Raw genomic sequence first — 26188 nt, forward strand, 5'->3', positions numbered from 1 at the left:
TGTTGGGGTTTAACATCCGAGCAGCAATATTTCAGCTATATTCAGACGATGAACATGAAATTGATGATAAAATGAACATGAAACGATGATGAAATGAAAAAGGGATGGGACACAAGGACAATGGGGTGGACAAATTTTGATTGCCACTGGAAAAAGGGGGGATGGGCACGGGGCTAAAAGTGAGCTGTTGGGTAAAGCACACTGTGTTTCTAATAGAAAGTAATGCCAAGATTTGTATGAAAAAAAGACTAGGTTGCCTTAAAATCAAACTTTCATAAGGATAGTGGTATGTACTTAAAGTAAATATAGAACGTAATGTAACGCTAATATCTATGATCGTTATATGAGCGACCACTTAATGACAATATTAAATTCCCAGTAATATAGTGAGTAATTTCCTCTTTTGATAACATTTTATATAAAAGTATATTTTTGTATCAAATAATGCATTGAACAAGCATGATTATATATATTCAGAGATTGTTTTGTGTTTTGTGTCTTGTTCATAATACAGGAGCTTTGTCTAGTTCTTCAAATTCAGGTTAGCCAACATTTTTGTTTTATTTCAATATGATTATCTTCCTTATCTACAATTATTTTCTTGATTCATGCAGTTAGTGACGAAAAATTTTAGAAACAAAAATGTAGTAAATCCTTGTTATGTGAATTGTTCTTTTCTTTACACATTTATCGTTCTGAGAATTTACTAAACGACAAAACTATTGATATTCAATATAATTGAACACATACTGCCTGTAGTTCAGGGTAGTTTACTTATGGTAAGATTCTTTTTTGTACAAACTCTTCGGGAAAAATATTATCAGTACTATAGCATAATGTAATCATGATGGAACACACATCACCTCACTTTCTAGTAAATTTAAATTTGATTTTTTTCATCCAGCTGATGCTTTTAATACCAAAAATGCCAAAACGGGTAAAAAAAGAAAAAATTCTCTTCGAAAATTACATTTTTCATAATTACATGTATATGATAATTGTCACTACAAAACGACAACTTACGCGCCTGAATTGAGCAGATATGTTGAATACACCAGTATCATTATTATCGATGCAAAATCAAGGAAATGCACTGAATTAGCATTTTGTTTCATACTGATAGGGGTAATATTTTTAACTTTCTTGCAAAATATATACCAGAAAATCTCTTCTTTTTTTCGTGATGTAGAAAATTAAATTATCTATTGAATGATACCAAATTGGAGACTCTTCCGAGTTGCTCACTGGCTTTTGTTACTTTGTATGTATGATTTTAGTTACTTTATGTCTTTGTCCCTGGATTGCATTCTTTTGATTACTGCTATAACCTTGGTTCCCATGATTACTCTTAAATACAAATAGGAAAAGAATACCGTATAAGCATAAATGGAGTACCGAGAATCTAACATTTGAGCGATGTCAAGATAAGAATATCTGAGAGATCCGAGGGTAATATTTAATCGTTATCTAACGACACTCAGTTTAAAACAGTAACTTGCTAAATGCATTGAATAAAGTATTCAATCACCGGTAATTTTCCTTCAAATTAAAATACGTTATGTGTTTTTTAAACACACAATGGTATTCTATGACCTTTCATACGTTATTAAAGGCTAAATTTTACGAAAAATCGCCCGTTGTGAGTGTCAACAAGGGGTTAGAAAAGGCAATCAAGAACCGTTAAAATAGGAACTTCCCTGTCTCATTATTTAGAATTTTCATCAAGAATTTTCATCTTCAGAAGATAAAACTCTTTCAATATCAGATACATAGCGTTTGAAAATGATGTTAATGATAATAATTTTATTTTGTGGCAATTTACGTACTATGTTTTGGACAATACTTAAATGGAGTTAACTTCGATGATTTGCAATAGTTATTTTCCGCGGACTCCGACTTCAGACTGTCGACAACAACATGTAAATTATTAGCCGCCTAATAATGAACAAAATCAAATTTATTAAAACAAATTCAATTTTAAGCTATTTTATTTACCGTTAACAGTTAACAGTTCCTTTTATCTCCAGAGTCTAGCGCACATCTCCGTAATACGTAATTCTATGTAGTTCTACAACTGGATAGCTCCACGTAGTTCCAATTGCTTCATAACATTCTACCTATCTTTGTCGTGCCCAACAGCACACAAGACCTCAACCAGTCGACGCCACATTTGCCTGTCTATATCTTTTTTGTTTATTCTCCACCAGGTCTCTTCCCTATATCTTTCATATGCTGTTCAACCATCCTTCGCAATGTCTCTTTGGGCGTCCTCTTTTTCGCTTTCCGTCATGTGCCTATCTAAGAGCAATCTTAATTATATTTTCTCATTCTTTTCGCAAAACATTTCAAATCCAACGCCACATCTTTCTTTTTATCTCTATCTCCATGCAGCACTGCTTGGTCTTAAGGTATAGTTCTTTATTTGTTATCTTTTTAGGCCAATCAATTTTACATATTTTACGAAGGTAGCGTTGTGGAATGAGGAGAGTTTTTTCATATCAGTTTGTATAATTCTCCAGCATTCAGCCCCTAAAGTATTGTTTGTTTGTTTGTTGGGGTTTAACGTCCGAGCAGCAATATTTCAGCTATATTCAGACAATGAACATGAAATGGATGATAAAATGAACATGATATGATAAAAAAGGATGGGTCACAAGGATAATAGGGTCGACAAATTTTTGCTGCCACTGGAAAAAGGGGGGATGGGTACGGTCGGGCAATTTAGCCTCCTGTGGCGGAGCGCAAAGGTTCCTACTCCTATCGAATACCACAGCAGGGTTCTTTAACATGCGAGGAACGTCGCATCTTTCCCAACACGATGCACCACTATGGTTTGCGGTCAGGTTTTCCGTATTATAGCCTGACAACCCCAGCATGTAACACGCCAGGGGTACCCCATTTCACCACCTGGGGCACTCATTCCAGTTGCTCTGTGGGCAGAGCGCCTAGCCCCCGGCTAGGTTTCTGAGCACTATTTAGTGGCCTTATACGACAAGCTTAGCGCTGCTGAAGGTCTATTCTTTTAACACCCGGACCTGCACGGGGGCCCCATGAAGTAATACAGACTTCAAATCACTGTTGTATATTGTCAGCTTGGTGTTCATACAGATTGACCCACTTCTCCATATGGATTGCAGTTGGCTGAATGCATGATTCGTACATTATAATGTTACTTTATAACATTAAAATGTAGGAATTATGTATTCTAACTATACTCTATTCTCAGAAAAAAATCTTTAAAAACTCCTGATATATTTTCTTTTCGTCCATAAAGGTTGTCGATCTATTTGTGTATTCATGACGGAGTGACAATAGGATGTGAATTCGGAAGAAGTCGTCTTTAGGGAAAGGTAGATTTTGTCCAATTTAACGCATTGATATAAAATGATGCCCAAAGAAGCCGCACTCTATGTATAAGATGTTTCTTTTGGTTTAGGAATACCTCTTGTATTCATAATTGTGCAAAAAGTAATCAGGGGAACTAAGATTCTTGCGGAAATCAAAAGAACGCAATCCAGGGACAAAGACCAGACAAGAAAAAACAGTTTGTTTGTTTGTTGGGGTTTAACGTCCGAGCAGCAATATTTCAGCTATATTCAGACGACAAAAATACACAACAAGGAACATAGAACAACCAAAATATCAAGTTCATAGATTGATTGATTGATTGATTGTTGTTTATTGCCGTTTCGGCGACCAGGGCCATATCACGGCAAGAACATTTAATGCAAGGAAAACATTAAAAGCAAGATCAAAATCTCTTCATAAAATAATGAAATTAAAACAAACAGCTATTTACATATAAAAAGGTACATAAAAATGAACCCAAGACATAAAATACATATAGAAACATAACTTCGATAAAACATTTAAAATATTGAAAAATCAAGGAAGGTATCCAATTTAGATTTTATTAAATAAACCGATGTCTCGCAAGAAATCGATAATGTTTTTAGATGAAACGGTCTTGCACAAATCAAACATATTGGCGCAGTCAACACTCAGGTGGAGGATCAGCAACAAGCAAATGGCCATGTGTGAATCTAGAATGTCCAATGCGGCATCTAGTCATGACCACTTGCTCTTTGCGATTGCCCGACCTGGACTGATGAACGCCTAGATCGGGTTTTATGGAATTGAGTTTGTTGTGTTCAAGACCGTCCCATCGGTTCTGCCACATCTTTAAAATATATTTCCTTATTAAAGGTTTAAAATCGGTGTATGGCAAACTAACGTCCTTTATTATTTCATTTAATGCCTTCTTGGCAACCCTGTCTACAACTGAATTCCCCTGAATACCAACATGACTGGGTACCCAGAGAAAAACAATCTCTATATCGAATTCCCGAAGTCTATGAATAAAATATAAAATTTGTAAGATAAGAGTGTTTTTCAGTTTGTGATTCTTAATTGCCAAAAGACAGCTCAAAGAGTCAGAACAAATAATAAACTGTGACAGATTAGATTGAGTAATCAATTTAAGTGCTAACAATATGGCTCGAGCTTCAGCTGTGAATATGGAAGCGCTCGATGGCAACCGTTCAGTTACAGTTCTGTCACCATGGACAGCAGCACATGCAACGCTATCGCCATCTTTTGAGCCATCTGTATACACCGTCAAAAAATCTGGATAATTTGCTTTAATTTCAGAAAATTTTTGTTGTAAAAATAAAGGATTGGTATCGGACTTTTTATATTCCCGCAGATCAAAAATGAAAGAAGGGTGTGGAAGCTCCCATGGAGGGCATTTAGAAGTAACAACAGGTGTCACTGCATTGGTCTCCAGATGAATTGCTTCCAAATGAGGTTTTATTCTAATTCCAAAAGGAGGGGTTTTGCTTTCATGTTTTCGATAAATGTCGACATAAATAGGATTAATGACACAGTCGTAGGCAGGGCTATCTGGGTAGGCCATAAGTTTACTTACATATTGAAGACCTAATTTCAAACGTCTGTCTCCAAGGGAGGGTTCATTTGCCTCGGCATAAAGGCTCTCAATAGGAGAGGTTCTGAAGGCACCAAGGCAAAGTCGCAACCCTTGGTGGTGAACAACGTCTAAAATTTTAAGGTAAGATTTTTTGGCGGAACCATAAACAATAGATCCATAATCAAGTTTAGACCTAACCAAAGATCTATATAAATTTAATAAAATTGAGGTATCAGCACCCCAATCGGTACTGGACACCATTTTTAAAATATCTAGTGCCTTAAGACACCTAGATTTAAGTAATTTGATATGGGGAAGAAAAGAAAGTTTACTATCAAAAAGTAATCCAAGGAATTTTGTTTCTTCTACTATATTGATTTTATTACCATAAAGAAAGAGATCTGGGTCCGGATGCAGCTTTCGCTTTCGACAAAGTGCATACCAACAGTTTTAGATGTAGAAAACTTAAACCCATTCTCCAAAGCCCATTTCTCAATTCTTTTGAGGCAAAGTTGTAACTGCCTTTCAACATTACTCATATTTTGTCCCCTGTAGCAGATCAAAAAGTCGTCTACATACAAGGAACCGTCAATATTGTCCTTCAAAACTTGGGCTAAACTATTAATTTTAATACTGAAGAGAGTGACAGAAAGAATACTTCCCTGAGGAACTCCCATTTCCTGTTCCTTCTCCTCAGAAAAAGTCGAATTTACCCTCACATTAAAATGACGATCTGACAAAAAATTAGACAAGAACAGATGAAGTCTTCCTTTCAACCCCATAGCAAATATATCTTTTAAAATACCATATTTCCACGTCGTGTCATAGGCTTTTTCTAAATCGAAAAAGACCGACACAACATGTTCATTTTTAGCAAATGCATTTCTGATGAGCGTTTCAAACCGGACTAAATGGTCAAGAGTACTTCTGCCTTGCCTAAAACCACACTGAATATTAGTGAGTAAGTTGTGCTTCTCAAGGAACCACACAAGGCGATCATTGACCATTCGTTCCATTGTCTTGCAGACGCAGCTTGTCAATGCGATCGGGCGATAATTTGAAGGATCCGTATGATCTTTTCCTGGTTTTGGAATAGGGACTACTGAAGCCGTTTTCCAGATGGACGGAACGTTACCAGAAGTCCATATCTCGTTCATTAACGCAAGAAGTGTATGTAGAGATGGATCAGGAAGATGTTTCAAAAGTTGATAGTGAATATTATCTAGCCCACTAGCTGTATCGTGGGCTTTAGCCAGTGACGATTTTAGTACCTCTATAGAAAATTGAGAGTTGTAGGATTCAGCATTATTTGACTTGAAGTTTAATTTTGTCTTTTCTGCAGATGATTTAATTTTTTGAAAATCCGGTTTGTAGTTAGTTGAGGATGAATGTTTAGCGAATGTTTCAGCTAGCTTATTGGCGATATCTTTTTCGGTGGTTAGCGTGGTATTACCAACTTTAAGGTGTTTCACTGAAGAATTCGAATTTTTTCCTTTTACTTTTCTAATAAAATTCCATACTTTATTGAGGGGAGTGTGAGATTTAATACTAGAAACAAAATTTTTTCAAGAGGTTCGTCTGGCTTGTTTACATGTACGTCGAGCTTTTGCTCGAAATATTCGGAAGTTTGACAGATTTGTTGGTGTAGGATTTTTGTCAAACCGGCGATGGGCCTTGTTGCGTTCTTCGATCGCTTTATCGCACTCATCAGTAAACCATGGTTTACTAGGCCTTTTTGGATTTGTCGAGGTTTTAGGTATTGTTTTATTAGCAATTGATGTCAGTCTTTCATTAAATAATAAAATGGGATCTTCAACATCCTTCATCGTTTCTAATCGTAATTCTTCAAGACAGTGGGCTTCAAATGAAGTCCAATCTGCTTTCTCAAGTTTAAAACGAGGTTGACGTTCCTCCGTTTTGGAGGATAAATGCTCCAAAATAATTGGAAAATGATCACTCCCGCACAAGTCATCATGAATTCGCCATGTAAACTCTGAAAGTACGAGAGGATCACAAATGCTTAAATCAATAGAAGAATGTTTGTTGGGGTTTAACGTCCGAGCAGCAATATTTCAGCTATATTCAGACGATGAACATGAAATGGATGATAAAATGAACATGAAATGATGATGAAATGAAAAAAAAGGATGGGACACAAGGATAATGGGGTCGACAAATTTTGATTACCACTGGAAATGGGGAGAGGTGGGTAGGGTCGGGCAATTTAGCCTCCTGTGGCGGAGCTCTATGGTTCCTACTCCGGGAGAATACCACAGTTGGGTTCTTTAACGTGCGAGGAACGTGGCATCTTTCCCAACACGGTACACCACTATGGTTTGCGGTCAGGGTTTCCGTATTATAGCCTGACAACCCCAGCATGTAACACGCCAGGGGTACCCCATTCCACCATCTGGGGCACACATCCCAGTTGCTTTGTGGGCAGAGCGCCCTAGCCCCCGGCTAAGGTTCTGAGCACTATTTAGTCGCCTTTTACGACAAGCTTAGTGCTGCTGCAGGCCTATTCTTTTAACACCCGGACCTGCACGGGGCCAATAGAAGAATACGATCCATTGCCTGAATGAAGGAACGTTGAAGATCCGTCATTAAATATGCACAAATCTTCTTGCTGAAGGAGCTCCTCAACTTTTTTACCTTTATCATTCGTATGATTACTTCCCCATAAAAGATTATGAGCATTAAAGTCACCCAAAATAATAAATGGTTTGGGCAACTGTTTAACCAAATCAACTAATTTATTTCTGCACAAAATTGAATTTGGGGGAATGTAAATGGAACAAACGGTTATGGTTTTATCAAGGGATAACCGAACGGCCACTGCTTGTAGATCGGTAGTTAAAGGAACTGAACTATGTATTACTCTGTCCCTAATAAAAATGGTAGATCCACCAGCAGCTCGTTCATTTGCCTCAGCAAATGTACTATGCATTGTATATCCTTTTACGGAAATTTGATCCGTTTATTTTAAATGAGTCTCCTGGAGACATAATGCAACTGGTAAAATAGACTGAACAAGAAGAGTTAATTCCAAAATATTAGCCTTTAAACCTCGACAATTCCATTTGTAATTTGGCCATTTTTATGGGTGACGAATGGGGGATATTTTCTCTGACTTGGATCCGCGACCTTCTGGTACGAGTGCCATCATTAAGGTCAATTCGAATTGACTGAGCGCGCTGCTCCTTGTATTTTTTCATGGCAACAGGATCTGTTTGGTCAATCTGATCAAAGTCGGGACCCAGCCAGTTTTCACCTGGACAAAGTCCATGATCTGTTGTTTCCATGTCAGATTCGGAATCCGAGTCCGACACCACAGGCGACACAATCTGTCGCCTAGACTTGGATTTCTCCAAGTCCTCCACACGGAAATTCCCCAACTTTTTTGGGGGTTGGACATTCTTCTGTTGAGATTTGGAAGACGATGACTGTTGTGATGATGGAGATGATTTTGAAGATGATCCGGAATTTTGGGATGACTGAGTCTGGGAACATTCGTGAGATTTCTTAGCTCTGGCCTTTTTAATTTCCTCTGAACATTTTTTGGATGGTTTCATTATTTTGGTGGATACCTCAGTGGGCAGTTTGGCAAGACCATTGATATCCTCTTTCCAACTCATGATCGTCTGAACCTCAACAGTCGAGGACAGACAAGCACGCTTTGCAACACTAGCATAAGATGTTTTGCCAGATGCAAGAAAATTGTTGGAAAGGGACCACTTCTGGCGAGCTTCACTATATGAAATTTTGTTTTCAGTTTTTATCTTTAAAATATCTTTTTCTTTCTTATAAAGAGAGCAATCTTTAGATGATGACATGTGAGCTTCCTCACAGTTTCTGCATTTCAGATCTTTTCTGCAGTCGATTCCCTCGTGTCCTTCTTCAGAGCATCAGAAACAAAACAGTTTTCCTCTACACTGGCCCTTTCCATGCCCAAACCTCTGGCATTTAAAACACCGAAGTGGGTTAGGAATATACAGACTGACAGCTGTCCTGTATGGACCAATGTAGACATGAGATGGCACTGAAGTGGAACTAAATGTTAACAGGATTGTTCTCATTGTAGTGGTTGCATCTGCACGTCGAGAAGTAAATCTTTTCACTGACTTAACGCCTTGTGATTTCAGTTCCTCACAGATCTCTTCATCAGTCAAGGCGTCGAGGTCTCGACCTCGGTATTTAAGGACACCCTGTGACTGATTTAGTGACTTGTGTGCAGATGAAACCACATCAAGGTCACCAATCCTGGTTAATTTTAACAAATTTGATGATTGGCCAGGTCTGAGGCATTCAATTAAAATTCCTGATCTTATTTTCTTTGTATCTTTAACATCACCAGCTACACCCTTGATAGTTTTCTGTATTAAAAAAGGAGAAAGGTCATTAACATTTTTGTCTATCTTTTGCAGAAATTACAATAAATCTTGGCCAGTTTTTATCACTTTCGTCAAAAGAATTGCAGGCATCACTTTTTCGTTTTTTTGAATAAGAAACATTGGACTCCCCGTTGTTTTTTGTCGCCATGTTAAGTTTTAGTAAGTTATATCGTCTCTGTTCCCCACCCGCCACCGAGTGCCAACACGGACGATGCTAGGACTCTACGGATTTCCAGCAGATAGCATCAGGGATTCCAGAGACGACATACTCGAACAGAGCGTATCTATCAATGGTGCATAGACAGCGTACTACTCGATTGACCCATGAGCCACCGCCTTCTTCATTTGCCATTTGTAAGCTTTTGAAAATCATAGAAACATTGGATTTAACAAAATGCCATCAGTAAAGCAGGTGGACAAATGAAGGGCATGGCGTGACCAGCCGATTGATCGAACCGGGTCCATCCGATCTCCCGTTTAGATGACCTAAGAGTCGAGTGGCATATACAGCCGTATCCTCGATCATCCAGCCATCGATGACACGGGGGTTACGTCACGACTGGAGTCTAGATACGACCTTCATCCACTAGGACCTCCTCGCCCACCAATAACTCACGGGTTGCAACTCACGGCAAACAAGTAGGTGAACCCACTTTTTATTTTAAACACCGGGCCCACGGTCGATGTTCGGATCGCTTTAGTCTGGCCTCTAACCTTTGACCTTTCCAGCATGGGTAACCCTACCAGGAGAAAAAAACTCCTGCTGGCATAGCTCTTAGGATCACTGAGGCACGCAAGCCCCCCTACCACGACAAGGATAGCGATCCACAGGGGTGTTATACGCGAATGAAAATGGTTTCCAAGTAGAGCTTTTGGTAACGAAATGCTACCTATAGTAGTTTTTAATTTAACACATTGAAATAACCTTTCTATTGTTATTTTAACTTTTCAAAATTCATCTACTGGATCTAACAAACGTTTTAAGCTGAATTGAAGTTTTAGCCAGACAGAGGTAAAAGGACACACCATTAATTTCATTATCAGTTATGCCGGTTGTTGGTAAAGTCATCGTCTAGAGTATGCTAACAAATAAATGCGATACATCTGTTCAAGTTCCGTAAAGGTCTTTCAGAATCCGCAATACTGTATGATAGGACAGAGTCTCGATAATATACTTTGGAATCTTTTATTATTTTTGAGTATAATTAAAGTTACAGATCAACAATAACACACATCAAGATGTATATGACTCATATATATAATCAAAGATGACACATCATGATATTATACCATTGTCTGGGTTATCAGTCCATAGTCCTATGTCGGAGTCCTATTGCGTGAAATGTCTTTTAGTGTATGGGCGAGATTATATTGCATGAGACACGGAAGAATGGCAATCGGGATCATATATTGATAATAAACATAGTTTGTGTCTATAACTGTAAAATATTGTATTGATCTAATAATGAAATACGCAAAATATATAATCCGTGCTTTTTATGTATGGAGTAATGTTGAACATGAACCGGAGTAGAGCGTTGAAATTGTAGCAGTAGGGTATCGGGCGAGATTGTTTGTTTGTTTGTTGGGGTTTAACGTCCGAGCAGCAATATTTCAGCTATATTCAGACGATAAACATGAAATTGATGATAAAATGAACATGAATCGATGTTGAAATGAAAAAGGGATGGGACACAAGGACAATGGGGTCGACAAATTTTGATTGCCACTGGAAATAGGGAGAGGTGGGTAGGGTCGGGCAATTTAGCCTCCTGTGGCGGAGCCCTATGATTCCTACTCCGGGAGAATACCACAGTAGGGTTCTTTAACGTGTGAGGAACGTGGCATCTTTCCCAACACGGTGCACCACTGTGGTTTGCGGTCAGGTTTTTCGTATTATAGCCTGACAACCCCGGATGTAACACGCCAGGGGCACACATACCAGATGCTCTGTGGGCAAAGCGCCCTAGCCCCCGACTAGGGTTCTGGGCACTATTTAGTCGCCTTTTACGAAAAGCTAAGCGCTGCTGCAGGCCTATTCTTTTAACACCCGGAACTGCACGGGGCTATCGGTCGAGAGAATACCCGGAAAAGAACGTTTGAAATGTAGCAGTGGGGTGATGTGTAATTGAATATCCGAAGTAGAGCATTGGCGATATAGCAGCAGGGCATTGACCAATGGAAAATCGGAAGTAAAAGCGTAAAAAATGCAGCAATAGGGTATTAGGCAATACAATATCGGAAGTAGAACGTTGGAAATGTAGCAGTTGGATATTGGGCCATGGAATATCGGAAATAAAAAAATGGAAAAATCGGTAGATTGGGATATTTAGCCCATTTCAGTGCTGTCTTGGTTTTAATGTTAGTTTCACTTCTACAAAATGAGCCTCCTCGTAATCTCAAATGACAATGGATAGTAAAAGGGTGATGTCAAATGTTGCAGCAAAGAAAAATCATTTTAATTGATTATTATTCTATTCAAGTTTGACATGGTGCAGGACTCAACATGTTTAAGAAAACGAAACCTTTAAAATAATAAAAGAACTATCCAGTAGAATAAAAAAAAGCAAAGAAGAGAAAAAGGGGAAAAAACAACGATAAATGTCCTTGCTTTGGACAGGTAATAGTGAAATGAACTTAGTTTTGGGTCTAAAATTATTACTCTTTTTTAAAGTTAGAAAAAACACTTTAACGTTAATATCATAAACTGCTTAATGACATACTTCTGCTTCCTTTAAGCCAAACGTATCAACGATGAAGGAAGTACCACAACTTATATGGACATTTCGAACGATAAAAGGCAAACTGTGACAAATCGAGCTAGATGGACAGGATTTGGAGGTAAACGTGATAGTACCGTTAATGTTGATTAATGAATAAATGATTCCAATTTAACAGTCGAAATTTACATATTAAGTTATGTATTTGAAAACAACACAACAAAAAAATAAACTATGTGTCTACATTCGGTAAAGTCTAAATCAAATTGATGATGTAACAAACACTTGAACACTGCACCTTTGTTATCTCCCCTGCTTGTGTCAATGACACAAAAGCAGCCGGTGAAAAGGTGTTTCCTTCCTTCTTCGTTGACATAACTACAATTACATTCCAATAGTAAATAATGTTGTTTACACATAAAAAATTCATTTATTTTACAGGTTGTGCAAAAGTCTTCAACATCATCAATTTGAATGAAGCCACTAATTCCCAAGTTGAACAGTTTTTCAGAAAAACTTTTAACAAAAGTCAATATGAAATTATAAAAGTTACAAATATATACAATTGCTACTTACACTGTGACAAACATGCAGACGTTTCCTATTTTACCTTTTATGTAAGTAAATTACAAAATAATAGAGCAATTGTAGGTTTACATATAAAGTTACTATAGCATTAATAAACGAAACAACAGCACTGATCTAAAGAAAAAAAACAACAAAATACAGACCAAATCCAAACAGGCGTGATAAGTCAATTGTTGTTTTTTTGTTAGTATCTTTTTTCTTTTTTAAACTGAATGATAGAAACCTTTTTTGAAATTTCTTTCAAATAGTATGGAATCAAAGGTTGAAAATAGCCAATTGCGTTATTAATCATCAAGATCGGAATAAAAAATATTAATAAGATCTGCCAAAATTAAAACAATGTTTTTATGCCATGTTAAAAGAGCAGTTATGCATTATTTATGGTATTATAATTGATTATATGTTTTTGATCATTTTTTCATTTGTTACAGAAAGGTATATGCCAGTGTATTGATGATCTTAAACAACATGTTAAAATACGGTTAGAACATGAGGATATGACGTGTCTTAATGCCAGCACATGCTTAAACATTTACTATAGCTTTTGTGCAAATGGAAATGCGCTTCCTTTTTATATTCTGAAAAAAGGTTAGTATGGTATGTGTACATCACTTTATTTTTATCAATCATGGAAGTGAATTAAGATTACACGTTCTTTTAATTGATTAAAGGATTTTTTTTATTTTCATCAATCAAAGAAGTTAATTAAGATTATACGTTATTTTAATTAATTTTTTGGTTAAAGGATTTTTTTATTTCCAAATTTAATAAATAAGCTCAAGATGCTGGTAACTCATTTTGAAATTTCTTGTCTTTAGATATAAATACTTAAGTTTAATTATAACCATTGGCCAATAATGTACATGTTTTCAGAAAGATATTAATAATGCGTTGAGCAATATAAGAAAGACCTTACATTGTTGTAGTTACAGGACCTTGCTGGTTAATACAATTAGTTTTTTTTTTTTTGAAAATTCTACAATGTTTACATTTGTTTGTGTATATTTCAATGCGTTAAAAATAGCTGATGTGACAAAACGTTGTGATGCCCGTGATATCCAAAACTTTACGACAATAGAAGAGTACTCAAGGTACCAGTATCGTATTGCATATCCCTGAGCAGGTGTACGTCAAAACATGGATGCTATAAAAATATAGTGCATTTTCTTTCTGCCTCTCTACAAACTAATATTTTGTCAAAAGATATGAACAATGACTTATAAAATAGAGCAAACATCACACTGTAAGATGAAGAACTTTTTTAAAAGAAAATCTAACATAATATCATAAAAATGTTCCACTGAAAAGGTTGGTTTGGTGAGTGCAAAACGAAAGTGAAAGTAGGGAAAATGGCTATTTATAGTTCGAGACTACTTTTCTGTCCGATCTTCGTGGACTCACCCTATTTTCTTTGCGGGAAATTATTTTTTCACATGTCCTTAGAAATGCTACATAAGTGAAAGTTTTATTGAATCAATTTACATATTTTTTAAAAAATCCTAAAAATATGCACTTCACTATAGAAATCTATGGGAAAATTAATACGATACTGAGACCTAGTAAGCCAGTTTTTCAAGTAAAGTTGGATAATCAGCAAGTGGTCTTTACCAGCTGAAAAAGTAGTACCCCAATGCAGGTAACACTTTTAAGATGAATTAGCCAACTTTTGAACCTGATTTTTTATGGTAGCTCTGGTTTTTTGCATTTATGGTTAATCTTTACCAAATTTGGAAATGCATTTTGTTTTCATGAATTTGTATAATATCAGTTCAATAAAATTATTATCTTGACTGTTTATGATGAGCATATCTATATTCATGTAACCTAAAGCAAGTAATACTCCTGCATAAAGGATAGTTTTCAAGTTACAACACATTTTAAGTATGTGGTTAGGACTTGAAAATAGTCATTTTCCATACATTGCCTCTTATACATGAAAAAATGAATATTTTTTTTATTTTTTGTTTTTCTTTCAAATAAATAGCTAAAATGAGTTGCCATATAACTGTGCGGTTGATTTAAACACAGAAATGTCACAAAAGTCAACAGCCAATTTTTTAGTGGACTTTTTTTAGTGGTTCAAATGGACAGATTCTAATGCGGCAAGAAAAATAAAGGTGTTTTTTCATATAAAAAGTGAATTTTTTCAAAAAGTATCTAAAGCAGACAGTTGTTATTATAATATTTATACCAATAAACTATTTTTCTTGCATCATAGCTATCTGTTTTAAAGAAAAAGTCCTTTTCCTGTCATATTGAGGTCCTTTTGTATCTGCCTGGGGTACCAAAATGGCTTAAAATCTGTATTTTCTGCATATGAAAAGCTATATTTTTTTAAAACTATGATATTGGTATAATTTTTTTTGGATTTATTATAATTGAAATGACCATATCTACAGTTTAAAACAGTTGGTTGTACCAGTCATTATACTTTACTTTAAACAAGAGGCTCCCTTGAGTTAAAGACAAAAACAGAGGTTTGAATATTAATATTTCCATATATGGAAGTCACAAGTGGGTATTAAATAATGATTTGGAACTCATAGTACAGCTCATGTATCTACCATGTCAGAATAAACCACAAATTTGCTTAGTTTGACTAATGCAGCAGCTTTTTATCAAAAGTAATATTTTCTGGCTAACACTGAGATATTAGTCTCATGCCTGGAATAGGGTACCTATATGAAAATTTTAATAGAAAACTCATGTTTATAGCAGGGCAATGATGTTCTGAATTTTCAGTATGAAAATGAATACTCTAGCAGAAAAACAACAACTTTTATGATTATATTGAAATGTTTATTAGTAATAGGTACCAGTATCGTATTGCATATCCCTGAGCAGGTGTACGTCAAAACATGGATGCTATAAAAATATAGTGCATTTTCTTTCTGCCTCTCTACAAACTAATATTTTGTCAAAAGATATGAACAATGACTTATAAAATAGAGCAAACATCACACTGTAAGATGAAGAACTTTTTTAAAAGAAAATCTAACATAATATCATAAAAATGTTCCACTGAAAAGGTTGGTTTGGTGAGTGCAAAACGAAAGTGAAAGTAGGGAAAATGGCTATTTATAGTTCGAGACTACTTTTCTGTCCGATCTTCGTGGACTCACCCTATTTTCTTTGCGGGAAATTATTTTTTCACATGTCCTTAGAAATGCTACATAAGTGAAAGTTTTATTGAATCAATTTACATATTTTTTAAAAAATCCTAAAAATATGCACTTCACTATAGAAATCTATGGGAAAATTAATACGATACTGAGACCTCAAGGGAACCAAGGTTAATGGAAGAAATTAATAGTTTTACGTAGTTGCTTTCATTTAATGGTTATTCGTCCTCACAAATTATCTAAATATATTACAAAACTGGTTCACAATTTTGTTGTTCGTGAAAAAAAATATGAAAATTTATTTGTTGTCTAAAAATTATTTTCAAGTACTTAAAACATGTCATAATTTGCTTTTAACACAATATTTATGAAATATTGTTTACATTTTAAAAAGAAATCCTAAAAACAAATGATGGAAACGACTACCACTCTAAACCTATCTTAAAAATCCAGTGCACGGTACAGATAAATGGAAGTCATTTACAGTCTTATAAACAAGATGAATGTCAACAGAAGATGCGAGTCTACCCTTGTGAAGATGACAGAATCATATTCAGAATACAAACTACACGAGGTTTACTAAAATAAATATATAGTAATCGGTAAAAGTCATCATGTAGGCGTTTAATGTATGAAGATTGGCTTGAAAGAAAATTCGATAGACATAACTTTCTGTTAGTTTAATATTAAGATAATCAATCAGAAATCAATTGAAATACATGTGAGATTTAACAGATTAATCTTTTAAAAGTTGACATGATAAATACAGTTCGAAAGTGACAGCAAATGCAACACGCTACTAGTGGCTCGGGTTATCTAGTGTTTAACTAAACAAAGTCTTATGGCAGATGTTTTTTTTCTCGAATTTCCAATGGGGACAAACGATCGGTTTGGTATATCAATGTAAATTGTGATGACAGATATATGTCAACAATCACTCTTACGGGGTGATGGATCGTTAAAAACGATGCAAAACATAACAACAAAGTAAATAAACGTCTAAATATATTTAACATCAGAAGATGATAAAATGTACATTGAATATTTCGGATAACTGATATCTTTCTTCAGCATAAAACTCATAAAACCTTATGAGCATGAAACTTATAAAACTTTATGAGCATGAAACTTATAAAACATTATGAGCATAAAACTCACAATTTCAAGATCAAAACAGATTCAGAAGCTGAATCACGTACGCTGTGGGTGATTGTACCTTTATCAAAGGCACACATAAGCAAATGATAAGGAGCCTGAATGAAAATAACAAAGGGGGTCTTTTTATCAAAATTAAAAATAAAAATTAAATGTGGAAAACAATTTAAAAAAGTCAAAATATAGTAGTACGGCGTATTGATGTATAGCATGTAGTGCTGTAACAGACTTAGACCAAGACCTAAAAATGGATTATTTTTCTCGTTTATTCCTTCTGGAGAAGTTGTTTGCAATTTCTTCATCCAAAAGCTTTCCCGAGACACTCTTTTCATTTTGACCAGTTTTTATTATGTTCTATGATCGTAACAACAATGTTGTGGAGATCCTCCTGGGTGTGTGCGGCGGATCTAAGATGGCGACTTAGAGGGAGGTCTGGTTTACATTTGTAGTCACTGCGATGAACATTCATACGCCTGTTGAAAGGTTGTTCTGTTTCGCCAACGTACTGCATACCACATCGGCACTGGAGAAGGTATATGGTATTTTCGGTTCTGCAAGTCACGTTGCAAAAAATGGCAAATTCCTTTCAAGTGCAGTAGCTTTGGTGTGCGGAATCTGGATATAGGTCTTACATCTTTCATCTCAACATGGTCGACACTGGCCCGTTGTATTTTGTTTGAGCTGAGATGAAATCTCTGCTTTTACTAGGGCATCTCTTAGGCTCCTAGGTCTACGGACTGTGAGTTCTCTCTGATCATGACTCTATTATTAAGCGTCTTGATGACATCACAAAAACTCAAAATCAGGCCCTTCATGACAAACAGAAACGTAAATTCCAACGTGATGGCATGTCACCAATAACATTCTCACCATCAGAAAAACAAGGCAAAAGACGCAACAGACATTTTAAACGAAGAAACAAACCTGACAGTCAACCATCCAACACTGTCATTAATCTTTCATCACACAACCTAACTGAAGATGAAACATCATTATTAGCTAAGGGTCTCAATTTCTGCCCAGTTCCAGGTCCTGTAAATGAAACTATCCTGATCGAGGAACTTGACAACTTCGCCAGAAGTTTGAGAATCAAAGAGTACTTTGGCTCAAAAGAGAGTGAGGGTCAAACTGAGTGTGATTCAGACGATGAAAACAACTATCGGTTTATAAAGAAAAGTGAGTGGGTCCCTGAACAGAGCAAAAATTTAACTTTGGAATCATTTATTGATAATGTAAAATCTGACTTAATAAGAATTGTAAGGGTCAACGTAGAGAGTCGCGATAATTTAACAATAGGGGAACGTGCTGCACTTCAAGGTCTAAGGACCAATGACAATATCATAATAAAACCTGCAGACAAAGGCAGCGCTGTAGTGATCATGGACAAATCCGCCTACATTAATGAGGCCGAGCGTCAACTTAAAGACGACCGTTTATATATCAAATTAACAACAGACCCCACTCAATCCTTTGCGGACGAAATAAACACTGAGTTAAACAAAATGTACGATAATAACCACATCGACATTAAAACGCTTGAATATCTCAAACCTGAAAATCCTTAACCTGGTCGATTCTACCTACTCCCCAAAATTCACAAAGTTAACAACCCAGGTAGACCTATAGTCTCTGCTAACGGCCATCCAAAAGAGAAAATTTCGGAATTCGTGGACTTTCATCTACGTCCACATGTTGAAAAACTTCCATCATTTATAAAAGATACGACTGATTACTTACAGAAGATGCAGGCTCTGAATCCCCTTCAACCAAACACCACTCTGGTCACTGGACGTTACATCTCTCTATACCAACATTCCTCACCCTGATGGTATCGAGGCTTGCAGAGAAGTATGGGACTCTCGGTCAAAGTTCCACCTCCTGACTGCCTAGTCACTTTGCTCACAATGGTTTTCAAAAAGAACAATTTTACTTTTAATGGAGACCATTACTTACAAATAAATGGCACAGCTATGGGTACCAAAATGGCTCCGTCTTATGCCAACATTTTCATGGGAAAATTTGAAAAAGAACTACTTGAATCCTCTATAGAAAAGCCTCTGTCCTGGTATAGGTTTATTGACGACGTGGATATGAAGTGGACACATGACGAAGAAGAACTAAACAATTTTATCGCTCGTGCCAACAGTCAACATCTTTCAATTAAGTTCACTCACGAAACATCTGATACTAGCATCTCGTTCCTCGATACCTCCAGCACCTTATCGGGGGGAGAGCTCTCCACGGACCTATACTCAAAACCAACTGACACACATCAATATCTTATGCCTAAGAGCTGTCATCCATCTCACCTGACTAAGAGTATACCATTCAGTCAAGCTCTTAGGCTAAGATGCATTTGTTCAAATGACGAATCCTTAAAGAAACGTCTAGGTCAACTGAAGAACAATTTAGGAAGAAGGGGATATAGATACAAGACCATCAAAGAAGGGTTCCAAAAAATTCACAATATCCCAAGAAGTAGTCTGCTACAATACAAGGCAAAGAAAAAATGTAAAAGAACCCCTTGTGTTCTAACATACCACCCCTGCCTTAAAAACAGCCACAACACCATTTGTGAGCACTGGGCCTCTGTCGAGAGAAACTCAACATTATCCCGAACCACCTATGATTGCTTTCAGACAGCCAGACAGTTTGCGTAGTCTACTTGTGAGGGCTGAAATATCTAAGCCCAACTTGACTCCAGGCAAGAGTCGCTCCTGTGGTGACAAAAGGTGTAAATGTTGCAACCAAATGCACCACTCGTCATCATTCACAAGCAAAGTCACGGGGAAACGCTACAAAATATTTTGCAACGTGCACTGCAAGAGTGCTAATGTAATATATTTGCTCCACTGTCCCATTTGTGGCCTTCAATATGTTGGTGAATCTAAACAGCCTTTTCACAAGCGCTTGAACGGACACAGGAGCGACCTAACAAAAAAGCCTTTACTCCCAGTGAGTCAACACTTTAGATTACCTAACCACTGCTTCGATGATTTCAACAAAATGAAAATCTTCATCGTGGAACAAAACACGATCTGGAGCGATCTACAGAGAGTGAAGCGGGAGGGATTTTAGATAAAAGAACTCCGTGTTTTACACCCAGACGGAATTAACAAAAAACATTAAGTTCTTCCTATTTTGTATAGTTTCTTATAACAGTATTTGTAAATATTTTTTATTTTTATAGTTCAGTATTCAAGATCAACACACAACGTGTGTCTATAGCACAATGTTCAAGATCTTTGTTACTGTCGGTAAAAAAAAAAAATTATACGTCACAAGTATTCACCTGATTAGGTAATGAGTTGTGTTCACAGACCATTCACATTCATACACACTCAGTTTATTTAAGGCACTGAAAAAGGTCATTTGTTGACTGAAAATTTTGCCCATGATATACTTTATTATAGTGTGTTAACATCTTTATCGGTATCGTTGTACAATCCTTTAGACTTATATAATTTTTGTGTGTGTGCTGCATCGTCATTTAGACATTCACATTCAAGAATAATTTATTATGTGAATTGAAATGCTTTATATTAAAACTGACATATAATTGATTTCTCATTGAAAAGATAGTTGTTGTACATGCGCTTAGCTATAATATGGTTGGGAAAATAGTTGTTTTAAGCGGTTTCCATTTGATAAGTAAAGTAACATGAAATCTTTTCTTTTCTTCTATGAAGCATTAACTGAGTCTTTGGAATGGGTATGTGTAACCGAAAACGGAACAAGAAAACGATATTTTAGTACGTTTATACTACAGGGTAAAGGTATGTCATTTTTAAGTCATAATGTTTTTGTCAAATATATTTTATTATGATCAAATACAACTGACACAATTGGACACACCTAGAAGATATCTATATTTTTCGACAAATGTTTTACTTATATAATATTTAGTAATTTGAGAATATCGACTGGTGCTTTACTGGTAAGACTGAAATGTACGATTGATGGGTTGCTATTTTGATTTTGTAAACTGTGACTATCGGTAAGAAAAAAGATATTGAGACTTCAAATCGAGATCTATAAAATATTTCAAAGTTTCAAGACAGTTTCCACAATTTAATGTTTCTTTTTTTATCATGCAAACATATATGTAATATCTAATAAATTATGAGACAAGTCTTCACAACGTCGCAGTCGGCCAAAGGAGGAAGAATGCCAAGTGTACATGCTGATGGAGTAATATCCACCAAATTGTCACATCTAGATCTCATATTTTCTTTAGACCGTTGCCATGAAGAACGTACTAAGGGACATTCAAAAATTAAATGAACCAAAGTTCCCCTTTTTTCAAAACAACAGCTGCACAGCTCCGTTTCTAAAAGTTTGCTAATAAACTGTTTGTGCACAAAATTCGTGGATTTATTTTGCACTAGAATGCTTACAGTCTAGTGCTAAGTATTGTTTTTAGAGCAAAAATCCCAATTTTCATTTCTGAGATCTTATCCATTTTACCTGTGATTTGGACGGAGATACAAAAACCTTTTTCGACAGAATGTTGTAAAATGGTCTCACAAATTATGGTTGACACTTATTCGTAATATATGTTTGTAGACTATATTGTCAAGTCTGTTAACTTGATTATCCAATAAAGTTTTCTCCACGTTTGTGGAATAGCATATATCAAGCTACTGTAGTCTAAAATATTAATAGTTATATCATATTTTACTTTTTAAAATGTTCACCTTCCTTACCCAAATCAATAATAAAAAAGATATCTGGTTCAACAAAGCGAGGGAATCGGATTCGTCTACTATTTATTAATATCCTATCGTCATGAGAAATTGGTTCAGCTAAATTATCTTCTAGGGCTGTGGTCGGATCTTCTTTTGTAGATGCCTAAATATATTTAACATCACTCCCTAATATAAGGGGGATCAGTATAAATGATTTAGAATTCTTAATAAGTCAATATGCTGATGACTTAACTTTGATTTTTGGTGATGACTTACAGTCTGTAAATATGGCATTATATTTGGTTGAGCTATTCTCTACATCTTCTGGTTTGAGAACAAACTTTGATAAAACCCAGGCTATGTGAATTGGGGTTAAAAGGGACTGTGGAATGTAACTTCAAACAAAAACTGCGGAAAAGTGTCTTCACACGGGATCATTTAAGCTGCTTGGAATCCAATACTCCCTTGCAAAAACAAATAAATATATTGATAACTTCTCTCACAACCTGGAAAAGATAAAAAGGCTATTAAAGGACTGGTTGTTGAGAATTATTTTTCCTGATGGGGAAAGTTATTAAATCTATGGCTTTTCCAATTATAGTGCAGTTTTCACAATTTTAAATGATCGTCCAGGGGGTGTTATAAAAGAAATCCATGAGATCTTTAATAATTTTCTATGGAATAGTAAGCAAACCACAATTGTTGGAACTTATGATGAGGGAGGTCTAAATGTGCCTCACATCCAATCATTCTTGCATGCTTTAAAAATTTTTGGATAAAGAAAATCTTGGATCCTAATAATATTGCCCCCTTGGAAGGTGTTGCTGATTGATTGATTGATTGTTTGATTGATTAATTATTGGGGTTTAACGCCCGAGCAGCAATATTTCATCTATATTCAGGCGATGAACTTGAAATGTGATGATAAAATGAACATGAAATGATGATGCATTCAAAAATTGGATGGGACACAAGGATAATAGGGCCGACAAATTTTGATTGCCCCTGGAAAAAGGGAGGGATGGGTAGGGTCGGGCAATTTAGCCTCCTGTGGCGGAGCGCAAAGGTTCCTACTCCTATCGAATACCACATCAGAGTTCTTTAATGTGAAAGGAACGTTAAAGAACACGGTGCACCACTATGTTTTGCGTTCAGGTTTTCCGAATAATAGCCCACAATCCCAGCATGTAACAAGCCAGGGGTACCCCATTCCTCCACCTGGGGCACACAACCCAGTTGAACTGAGGGCAGAGCGCCTTAGCCCCCGATCAGTATTTGTTTTCGTTTGATACTTCGGCTACCTATACTCGACGTCAGTTAAAACCCAATACTGATTTAACCATAATTTGTATTCAAGCGTTCTTTTCTCGAGGCATTTTTTTTAAAATTTGTAATCCGTTTCTCTGTTTTCAGAAACCAGATTACTCTAACCAGCCTTTGTACATTTAACAAAGTACAAACTAAATCGTGAATATTTTTTGGCAAATGTGGTATATGATACTCATTTTAAGTATTTCGACTTTGCGAGGGGAACATTTATTTGAACTCTACATTTATTTCATAATCATTACTGCAGATAAAAATCAGTCAACAACAACAAGAATTGAGGACAAAAATCAACGGAAAGATTCTACACGTGTTACAGATGACGGTTTGAACTAATAATAATATAACATAACATAACATAACATAACATAACATAACATAACATAATATAATATAATATAATATAATATAATTATTTGAACTCTACATTTATTTCATAATCATTACTGCAGATAAAAATCAGTCAACAACAACAAGAATTGAGGACAAAAATCAACGGAAAGATTCTACACGTGTTACAGATGACGGTTTGAACTATTAATAATATAACATAACATAACATAATATAATATAATATAATATAATATAATATAATATAATTATTTGAACTCTACATTTATTTCATAATCATTACTGCAGATGAAAATCAGTCAACAACAACAAGAATTGAGGACAAAAATCAACGGAAAGATTCTACACGTGTTACAGATGACGGTTTGAACTATTAATAATATAATATAATATAATATAATATAATTTTAATAAAGTATCCGTTTTCTGCACACTTTCCTTTTGAGTTTAGGATATTGCTGCTCATTTTCGGTCATTTTTGTCAGATTTTCTTACTCTGGTTTTATCAATTTAATAGCATTGGTATTTTTTGCCGCGTGACCCCTACTTTTCTCCTCATTATTTCTTTAAATACACCTAAAAAACGTTATTTAGGAAGTTTTGATGAAATCCTTGTGATTTCCTATGGGTTTTTGATGACTAAGATAACCTACTAAGATAAAAGCTATGAAAAATTAAAAGAAATCCTTTTCCCGCCAAAATTTCAGATGCTTATTTTTCAAAAACGAGCAGATTAACCCATCATTTTTTTTTCTATTCTGTACTTATATTGTTCTAGCAGGAAAAATCTTATAAGATTTCACAACCTTATGAAATCCTTATTATTTTTAAACAGTGCAGCAAGAAAAGATTCAGATTTTATCTAAAAATGATTGATTTCACTGATTCTTTTTTCTGTCATAAACAAAGTTGCAGTCATTTTCTGTTTGTTTTAAACTGATTTGTCACCCATTTCCAAGTACTTTGAATACATTGCTTCTTGTGTTTCTGTTATTACTTTCTTTAAAATTTGTGGAATTATATAAGTCCTTAAATGAAAATTTTGAAAGTTTCTACCATTTGCTATGCATAACTTTGTGCGTAAACATTTATACAACATTTCCATCAACTTGTTCGAGGACAACACTGTGTTAATAAGAACATTAACTAATTAGGAAATCTCTAAGTCTAATGTTGTACCTGATAGTCATAGACCACTCTTCTTCTACATGCATGTCATTTATTATTTAGTTATCAATTTTTAGATAAAATCGAAGGAATCGTAATTTGCAATGCAGTTTTACTGATTTTACTTCTAATGACTGGTTTTGCATTTCTGGTACGAAAAATGAGGTAAAATTATAATGGTTACACTTTATGTGATATCTCACTTCTAATATTGTATCAAAACACGACATTGTTGAAGGCTTAAGCATACAACCCGATGTTGACAAAAAGACGATCTGTTATTTTGAGAGCCAAATGGATTTAGTGTTTTTCCATCGTGCAACTGTAAATTTTAAGTATCTGTTAAAATTAAATTCAGACATGCCAATGGTAAAGTGATTAATGTTTTAGAAAATCCATCAAAATCAGACAAAATCAAGAAAGATAACTCTTGCAAATAGCCAATTTCAAGTAGAATAAATATGATATTTGATCTCGAATTCGCAACGACCAAATGGAAAAACAATAAGGCTGGTTTTGTGATCAGTAATTGTTTCTGAACAAGAAAAAACTTAACTCTGTGGGTTTTTGACACCACCCGTCCTTTTTTTTTTTTTTTTAGAAAGACTGCTACTTGAAACAAGTAATCGCTTAAATCCAACATTCCCTAAAAGGGTTTAAGTGTTTACAGAATACCCATAATATCGCTATTCTTTCTTGTCGATATAATACATCACAATGAACTGCAAAGCAATATGACAGAAAAATCAATTTTTCCATATACATAGTAAATAGTTCTAATGACACGAAATCATTTGAAAATCATGGACCAAAGTTTAACAAATGAAACAAAAGCGTACATTTTTATCCAATTAAAATCTTTAACTTGTTATTTATCTTGAACTATGCCTATGTTTTCTAGATTGAAATTGAAGGGAAACTCTTTTAGAAGAGCACTGAGAGACCTAGGAACACAGTCAATTCGGCAAGGATCTGGATCTAATGATTCCAGTTATGACATGATAGATACCCTATCTGTTCCTGATATGCTTAATGTTACCAATGAAATGTACAACGTTGCCTCTGTGTAATTATATGAAAATAATTATAAGAAGTCAGGTAGTAGTTTGTTTTGTTCTGTCTTTAAGAAATGTTCAAAATTATGAATTATCATCTTACACTATTAAGTTTGTTATGTTACTAACTACTTGTGTTTTTCCATGATTGTCATATCATAGTCGTTTTTTCTTATTTCTAGACAAGAAATTACCAATAAAATAGAATGTTCATGTGTAATCATTTTGCTTTTATTTTGTATCCCCGCCTTTCGGAAAGTACATATTATTTGAACCTGTTCGTTCGTCCAACTCTTTCATTACAGTTTCTCTGCAGCTATTTATCACAGCAACTTGATATTTTGACAGGAGCTTTACTGATTTGTAATGCATGCTGGGGTTGTCAGGCTATAATACGGAAAACCTGACCGCAAACCATAGTGGTGCACCGTGTTGGGAAAGATGCCACGTTCCTCGCACGTTAAAGAACCTTGCTTGGGTATTCGATAGGAGTAGGAACGTTTGCGCTCCGCCACAGGCGGCTTAATTGCCCGACCTTACCCACCCCCCTTTTTCCAGTGGCAATCAAAATTTGTCGACCCTACTATCCTTGTGACCCATCCTTTTTTTTCATTTAATGTTCATTTTATCATCCATTTCATGTTCATTGTCTGAATATAGCTGAAATATTGCTGCTCGGACGTTAAACCCCAACAAAG

At 35.5% G+C, this 26188-nt stretch overlaps 1 protein-coding gene across 5 annotated transcripts; it reads left to right on the forward strand.

Moving 5' to 3' along the window:
* The first annotated feature begins 336 nt into the window (after positions 1-336).
* Positions 337-25710, forward strand: LOC148618648 (uncharacterized). Of its 5 annotated transcripts, none has more exons than XM_088577754.1 (11): positions 337-386; positions 12058-12159; positions 12480-12655; positions 13058-13214; positions 16143-16322; positions 20593-20679; positions 23168-23242; positions 23370-23444; positions 23557-23631; positions 24513-24600; positions 25337-25710. In XM_088577754.1, exons 2-11 carry the CDS (start codon positions 12096-12098, stop codon positions 25503-25505), a joined length of 1146 nt encoding a protein of 381 aa, XP_088433880.1. In that variant the 5' UTR covers positions 337-386; positions 12058-12095; the 3' UTR covers positions 25506-25710. The 5 variants fall into 5 exon arrangements, with proteins under 5 accessions (XP_088433880.1, XP_088433878.1, XP_088433879.1 ...); XM_088577752.1 differs by lacking the exon at positions 337-386 and adding an exon at positions 398-541; XM_088577753.1 differs by lacking the exons at positions 337-386; positions 23370-23444 and adding an exon at positions 398-541.
* The last annotated feature ends 478 nt before the right edge of the window (positions 25711-26188 follow it).

This window comes from Perna viridis, chromosome 4, assembly GCF_037379345.1.
Source record: "Perna viridis isolate PV_CMFRI_1.1 ecotype Kerala chromosome 4, ASM3737934v1, whole genome shotgun sequence".
Taxonomy (NCBI): domain Eukaryota; kingdom Metazoa; phylum Mollusca; class Bivalvia; order Mytilida; family Mytilidae; genus Perna; species Perna viridis.

Bases quoted from the DNA above. Each gene is read 5' to 3' on its own strand.
- LOC148618648 (XM_088577752.1), top strand. From the start codon at position 460: ATGATTATATATATTCAGAGATTGTTTTGTGTTTTGTGTCTTGTTCAT. The intron at 12,160-12,479 runs GTAAACGTGATA...TTTATTTTACAG, and splicing joins TAGATGGACAGGATTTGGAG to GTTGTGCAAAAGTCTTCAAC. The intron at 16,323-20,592 runs GTTTACTAAAAT...TCTTCTATGAAG, and splicing joins CAGAATACAAACTACACGAG to CATTAACTGAGTCTTTGGAA.